The sequence below is a fragment of the Silene latifolia genome, chromosome 3, assembly GCF_048544455.1.
Source record: "Silene latifolia isolate original U9 population chromosome 3, ASM4854445v1, whole genome shotgun sequence".
NCBI classification, from domain to species: domain Eukaryota; kingdom Viridiplantae; phylum Streptophyta; class Magnoliopsida; order Caryophyllales; family Caryophyllaceae; genus Silene; species Silene latifolia.
This window is the reverse complement of record NC_133528.1, coordinates 54114736-54122485: the sequence shown is the minus strand read 5'-3', so window position 1 is coordinate 54122485 and position 7750 is coordinate 54114736. Positions and strand designations below refer to the sequence as shown.

At 42.1% G+C, this 7750-nt stretch overlaps 1 protein-coding gene across 1 annotated transcript; it reads left to right on the top strand.

Annotated features, from left to right (window-relative positions):
• The first annotated feature begins 3719 nt into the window (after nucleotides 1-3719).
• On the top strand, nucleotides 3720-4335 carry LOC141649084 (uncharacterized). The gene is made up of 2 exons (XM_074457783.1): nucleotides 3720-3961; nucleotides 4068-4335. Exons 1-2 carry the CDS (start codon nucleotides 3720-3722, stop codon nucleotides 4333-4335), a joined length of 510 nt encoding a protein of 169 aa, XP_074313884.1.
• Nucleotides 4336-7750: the final 3415 nt, after the last annotated feature.

The following is a 7750-nucleotide window of genomic DNA, read 5'->3' as shown; positions in this document are numbered from 1 at the left end:
ATAAACCCGGGGGTTCACACACTCGATCCGAAAATGACTCGAAACATAACTTTAATTGAAAAAAAGTTCTTGAAATATCTAATTTAAAAGCTCACATTATATGATTTACGTTAATATAAAGAATCAATTATCAAAACTAAACTAAAAATAGGTAAGAATACTAAATGTTTATTTTTATTAATCATTGACCTAGAAATGACCCGAAACTGAAATAACCCGACCCATTGGACCTGAAAATCACTCAACCAACATACCTGAAAAATAACTGAAACCCGAAACAACCTTACCCGACCCGAACAAACCCAATAATATGATAGACCAGACTGATCTAACCCGAATCTGACCCAATTGATCCATTTACCAGGTCTAGCTTTAACTAGACCGGACAAACGAGTCAACCGAGTCGGGTCAGGTCAATTTCAGGTTGGCTGGCTTTAGGCCGGGTTCGGACTATTTCGGGTACGGGTAATTTTCGGGTCAAATATTATAGAATTATTCATGAATAATAATAAGTTTATAACAATAAATATTCGGGCTAGGTTATAGTGGGTCGGCTCAATTTGGGTTTTGGGTAAAATCGAGTCTTGAGTTCAGGTGTCGGATCGGATCATTCAAGTAGGGTCACTTTTGCCAAGTCTAGTTGCAACCCCAAATTAATGGGTTATATTTTGGACGTGGGGTGATTCACCTTGCGGGTCAAAATTAATGGGACTTATAAATCTTAGAATCCTCTATCTACTTAATGAATATGTGTGCTTATAATTTTTCCTCCGAAAAGTATCTTCTTAAATAAGGAGGATAATTACAATTAAGTGCATTCATTAAATAATTATATTTTATTTCATTAAGTTATTATATTTTCGTTAAAGTGATTCTTTTTATCAAATTATATTATTTTCATTAAACTCTAACCTATAATCTCTTACTTAAAATATAAATAAAATATAAATAAAATATAAATAAAATATAAATAAAATGTATATAAAAATATAAATGGCTAAATCTTTTATCGATGCTATTATTTGAGAATGATGACTTAACTAATACCACGGCCCTGTTTGGCAAAATTAGCTTAAAAGCTAGGTGAAACCTGAAAAGGTACCTGAAAGTTGAAAAGTTAACTGAAACCTGAAAATATAGCTTATAAGGTATCTGATAATTAGGAGCCGATAACGTAGCTGATTATACAAAAAATATTTAGCAAACTAGCTGAAATGATAGCTGATTTTTAGCAAAATGATATAAAATGACATAATAAGTCTTTAATATTATAAATTAAAGGGGAAAAAAGGTAAAATAAAATAAATCAGATAGCTCATTTTCCAAATCCTACTCTAGGTAGCTTTTCATTTCAGCTGGTTATTTAACAAATAAGCTACTTGCCAAACACACCCAAAACAAATAAGGTAGCTAAATTTTGGTCAAATAAGCTACTTTGGTCAAATAAGGTATCTTATTTGCCTTGCCAAACAAAGCTTACATATAAAACAAAACTGTAAGTCGTTATTATTTTGCTTCCGTGACAAAAAAAAACCAAGAGAAATTAAAAATTGAAATTATTAGCTTTGTGGTATAAAAAATATTTTATTTAAAATACATTTCAGCAAATTACTCAATTCTCTCGATTCATTGTCAGCTATAACTTTTTTTTTTCTTAAAGCAAATTACAATGATGATAAATATGAACAACTAATGAGATAACACTATTAAAATAAAAATTTTTGGTTAAATGAGGTTATTTGACAAATTAATTAGGTTTATGGGGTTTGTCTCAAACTATTTGGGGGCCAATGGGTCTAAGTCATTACTTGTACTTACATTTTTTCTGTTTTTATATAATGTCATAGGGGTAGTTAACGGCTTCACTATTTCATAACATTCCATTAAGCTGGTACCTTAAAAGTTGATTCAAATATGACTCAGGGAAAGCCGCTTATGTATTCAACCGCTTCAACACATAAATAACAATCAGAAGCACCTCAAAATCTTCTATTATTTTTGCTCTTATAAGCACTAAAGAAAGCCGCTAAAAAAGTCAACGACTTTACCTCTCCACCATTTTTCTATTGCAAAATACAAAGACCGAAACTGCTAGGGAATCAGCGGTTTACTCTCTCCACTTTTTCCACTTTTTCTAATACTTGTCTCGTATGGGTTTTGATAGTGGATGGACTGCAAATATGATGAAATGTGTGTCATCCGTGTCATTTACTATTAAGGTGAATAATAAATTGACTGATGAATTTCGACCTAATAGGGGACTCCGTCAAGAGGATCCTCTGTCGCCGTATCTATTCATTTTATGTGCGGAAGTGCTCTCTGGTCATTTGAGGAAAGCCGTGGAGGATGAGGCCATTAGGGGGGTGAGAGTTGTTGCGGGTTCACCGGCGGTTTCGCATCTTTTATTTGCAGACGATAGTATATTATTTGTGCGAGCTAATGAGGCAGAGGTAAGGAAAGTAAAGGAGATTTTGACGAGCTATGAATCGATTTCTGGAAAACTTGTCAACTACAACAAAACAACTGTGTCGTTTAGTAAACGCACCCCGGAGGGAAGACGGAACCAAATAGCTAATTGGCTGGGAGTGTCAGCGGTTGAGGAGCACGACAAGTACTTGGGTCTACCTACTGTGGTTGGGCATTCGAAACAGGTAGTTGCTCGTGTGATTCGGGATAAATTATATCGGAAGTTGAAAGGTTGGAAAGGAATGCTTCTATCAAAGGCAGGGAGGGAAGTTTTGATAAAGGACGTAGCCCAATCTATTCCCACCTATGCGATGCGTGTCTTCAAGCTTCCTATCAATTTTTGTGTCGAACTTCGTGTGTTGGTGTCTCGTTTCTGGTGTGGTTCGGATGGCGGAAAAAAGAAGATCCCGTGGATTGCTTGGTCTCAGTTGTGTCGGCCAAAGTGCTTAGGAGGGTTGGGGTTTCAGAATTACCATAAGTTCAACGTAGCCTTACTTGGAAAGCAAGCTTGGCGGATGATAACGGACCGGGACTGCTTGATGGTCCGTGTTGTAGGGGGTAAATATTTTCCCAATAGATCGTTTATGAAAGCCGATCTAGGTTCGAATCCAAGCTATACTTGGCGAGGTATCTTGGAAGCTCGTGAGGTTCTTATGAAGGGGTTGCGGAGGCGGATTGGGAATGGGCTAAGTACCAAAGTGTGGCAAGATCCCTGGATTGCGAGAACGAGAACACGTATGGCTTTATCTCCGAGAAGTGGTGGTGAGGATAACATGCTTGTGGCAGAGCTGCTCCGGCTGGATGGGAGTGGGTGGGATACCACGAAGGTGAGAAGCTTGTTTCTTCCATTTGAACAATCCCGTATCTTGAATATGCGTGTGACTGGGCAAGGTGATGTGGAGGATGATTGGATGTGGGAGCTTGAGAAAAGTGGAGTGTACTCTGTTAAATCTGCATACAAGGCGTTGATGGGCGACTTTATGGAGGTTGATGGGCAGTCTGATAGGCGGAATGAAATGTGGCTGTGGAGGAGAATTTGGAGCTCTCGTGTTTTACCTCGCATCAAAATCTTTTTCTGGTAGTTTTGTAATAACACAATAGCTAACAAGCGTAATATAGCATCCCGTATTAGGTCCTTGAATGAGGTCTGTCCGGTTTGTTTGAGTGAGGTGGAGACTTGTCTCCACCTTGCACGGGGTTGCGGGGGGTCAGATGGGGTTTGGGCTGGGTTGGGGTTGGAGTTGAGGTCGACTATGGGGTACGAGCGGGTGAGGGAGTGGGTGGAAGATGTCATCAGAGAGATAGAGCGAGATGATGCGGAACGGTTTATAACAGGGGTGTGGGCTTTGTGGGAGAGGAGAAATCAGGTTGTTTTTGAAAATGAGGTGCTAAGGGTGGTGAGGAGAGTGTCGGAATTATTAAGGGAGATGGTGGAAGTGCAGATTGGCGAGGAGAAGGGGGGCCTGGGACATTCTGTTAAGGATACAGGGGTGAGGTTATTGCAAACGAGGGATCGCAGGTCGTGTCAAGGAGGGCGTTTGGATTAGTGTGGATGCTGGGGTGAAAGAAGGGAAGGGTATGGGCATTGGGGCTATTTGCAGGGACGATAAGGGAGAGGTGCTGTGGGGTTGGGAGGAAAGGAGGCAAGCGGAGTTCGAAGTTCGCATAGCTGAAGCAGAAGCCATTCTTCACGGGCTTAGGATTGCAAGGAGGATGAAACACCGTTATATCTGCATGGAAGGGGACTGCATGGAGGTAATTGAAGCGTTGCAAAGTCGGAAAGAAGGCCGCACAGATTTTCATTTGGTTAATAAAGAGATCTTATTATTAGCTAATAGTTTTTGTTCGGTCTCTTGGTCGCGTATGTAATACCCGCCCTTTTTAGAGACCAGTTGACCAACGTTGACCGACCTTGGAAGCAGTAATAGTCCTTAGAAGTGCGTACCAAAGTTATCCTGTGTTTTGAGTTAGGGGTGGTACTCGATAGAGTAGAGGCTACTCGATCGAGTAGCTTGGATACTCGATCGAGTAGGGGCACTCGATCGAGTAGGTGGGCCACTCGATCGAGTAGCGTCTTTTCAGCGAGGGTTTATAATCGTGTTTTGTTAAATCCGCAAATCATTTCCGCCTCTTTCTCCTAAACCTAAATGTCGCCCTTTCCTCTTCCCTTCACCATATGTCCTCCAAGGAAGCCCTTGAAGGTCCTTATGCCTTAGGAATGCGTAGCTTGAGTCGGGTAGCGGCCCTTTGCCAGGTTTCCTCTTGTAGGTATGTCGTCATCATCATCCGTATCCTTGTCTTTACAGTTAGGGTTAGCTTGGTAGTGATAGATGTTTGTGTTGTGTGTATAGGTGTTGCTTGATTTCTGGGTATTGCGTGTGTGGGCATGGAATCGTTGCAGTCGCTTAAAGGTAGGTTCGCCTACTCAGTTTCTGTGGATGGTCTAGTGTGTCGGTTGTTGTGTCGTGGTTATTGTGTTGTAGTTGTGTTTGTGTGGCAGCGTATATGCGGTAATCGGTTGGTGTATACAGTTTGTTGGTTGTTGTTGTATTGTAGCTGTCTGTGATTGTTTGTCTCTGGTTCTCGAGGTGCGTCCTCGGCTGAGTGGAGTCACTTGCGGGAGTGGCTTCACGCCCTAGTTTCGCCCTCCGTGGAACCCACCACGGGAGGGGATGTGCACATTAATGGGACAGGGTTATCGCTCGGTATGATGAGCGTGGTTTAGGTGGAAACGGCTGCGGTCCCCCACTGGCAGGGCTGGTCCAGTGGACAGTCGGTGACGGAGATTGATTGGAGTGGGTGTGATTGTGTGTGACTGGTTGTGTTTGTGTTGTGTTGGTAATTGTTGTTGGTTTCGTTATGTCTTGTCTCAGTTACTGACCTTGTGTGGTTGTCTTGTTTGTTTATGTTTCTGTCGTGATCCCTTATGGTGAGCAGTCAGTCTTAGCAGGTGTTGATGTGGTTGATAGCTGGAGTCCTGGCAGGGATGAGTCGTCACGAGTCTGATAGAGATAGTGTGTAGCTGACGAGTTGTATCTTTATTTTGTTGGTTTTATGTAACACTTGTAAATTTAACTATAATTGTTCTTTCATCGACTTTTGATGATTACTTACCTCGGGCAACCGAGATGGTAACGCCCTTATATGCTAAGGAAGGCCTAGTTAAGGCTCCTCGGAATATGGGGGTGTTACAAAGTGGTATCTGAGGCATACTATTTAAAACTTACTTCTTGTCATAAAACCAACACATATGATTCATTATAGACATTACTCATTACTCATACAACCATTAATTCATGAAGGCATATGCACTATATTCGAGTGATTTTTCCTAGACACGAATGCATGTATGCATCAATTGTACATTTATATAGGAAATACACCACTCCGATGAATTATAATTAGCAGACATCACGAATGTAAAATGAATGCAATAAGAAACAACTACTACTCCACTATTCGTTATGAATACGCATCCAAAACCCAAACACGACTTTTATTCATATGAAATAAACGGTTCCAACAAGTTACTACTCATCAACAACCATATTAAACACCGAAACATGTAATAATATAACCATTAAAACAATTTTATTTAACGAAAAGTTCCTGTAACAGTGCTACTCGATCGAGTATATAGGGTACTCGTTCGAGTGCCCGCTACTCGATCGAGTGTCTTGGCTACTCGATCGATTAGGCCTGAGATCAGAATACCCCAATCTTGTCACACCTACAGCTACTCGACCGAGTATGGGGTACTCTGTCGAGTAGTCACAGGTCAAAATCTTAGAAATTCCTGTCATAACACCATATATATATATATAAAACGTCACATAAGCGCGAGTCGGGATGACAACCCGACCCCCAAAATCCTGTAAATAAGTTCAAACTAAGCAAATCCGGCCTTATGGCCATCCATACAAACCAAAGTAAAAGTTCTAACTAACAACGATCACTATCATCCCACATAACCAAACCATAAACAAAGAGAAGAAAAAGGAGTATCACTCCTGCTGCTGCTGCTGCTCATCCATCATCTCATCTCCACCACCATCTCCTCCCAAGGTGCCTGCTCCTGATGACCCGAGACCCGCATCAACCCCTCCCCCAGCTCTAGGACTCACATACCATGGGGTCAAACCACCAAAAGCAAAGGACTGTGGTGTCCCCCATGCTGTCTGGTCCACCCTGTAAGAGTGGAAAACTCCACTGTAGTCCCCAACTCCGCTCCACCACACTGGATGTGATCCCTCGGTCCCAATCCTCTGAGTATACGCCATCTCATGCATGTTCCGGAGTGTCAAAGTAGATGACACCCTCTCTGCCAAGTAGCTCGAACGCGTCTCTGGGGTATCGAGGTAGGGGTAACAAGGAAAAGGGTGCTGCTGTGGTGCTGCTGGCCGTGGTCTGGTCTCAGCTGTCCTCTCCCTCACCCGACGAGATCCTCTCCCCAACCTGGATCTCTCCTCCACTGCTGCCACGTTCTCCCCCTTCTTCAGCTCGGGCATCACCTGAAGGATCGTGTCATCAATGAGGTATGTCTGCAACTGTCGAGGTACATCATCATCCTCCTCCACCTCATCGGAGTCAACAGCTACCACCACTGGGTCTAACGGCTCTGTCGGTGGGAGGTGCTCAGGAGCCGGGATCCTCATCCAGCTCATACCCCACACCCTCCAAGCTAGGCTACCATCAGCTAAAGTTCTCAACCATTATAAAAGGCCGATATTACAATTATTTTGGTCGTTTGTTAATAATGTTTTCTATTATTTCGGTTATATTTCTTGCACGAAACTATAATTGTTTTCTTTGGTTGTTGAGTAAATCGGATGTGGAAGTAATGGTTGAGATAGTTGTGATGTCATGCGTTTGAATAGAATTGTATCGTTGAGTAACATAGTGGTGTTAAGGAGACATGTTTCGTGTTGATTGTTGTTATTAGTGAACGTGTAATCTCGTAGTGCGTGGCTAAGAGTTGTGAGCAGCAGAGTAGTCGTTGGTTGTGTTGGTCCATGTGGTGAGGTTAGTATTTCAAGTAATAGCTTGTAGGAGTCGATCTATATGGAGTGTTAGACAGTTGATGATGATGACATGGGTGGGGGGATAGTATTTCCGGGGAGTAGTGACCTATGTCGAAAGAGTAGTGATGTCGTTTTGTTCCCGTATCTTGTGCGTTGAGATAGGTGATTTGAACTTCGGGAACGGAGTTCTTTTTAAGGGGGGAAGACTGTAATACCCGCCCTTTTTAGAGACCAGTTGACCAACGTTGACCGACCTTGGAAGC

What these genes read in the sequence shown, in the direction of transcription:
- LOC141649084 (XM_074457783.1), top strand. Translation starts at nt 3,720, where the DNA reads ATGGGGTACGAGCGGGTGAGGGAGTGGGTGGAAGATGTCATCAGAGAG. An exon ending in GTTAAGGATACAGGGGTGAG is followed by an intron (nt 3,962 to 4,067) that starts GTTATTGCAAAC and finishes GGCTATTTGCAG; the next exon opens with GGACGATAAGGGAGAGGTGC.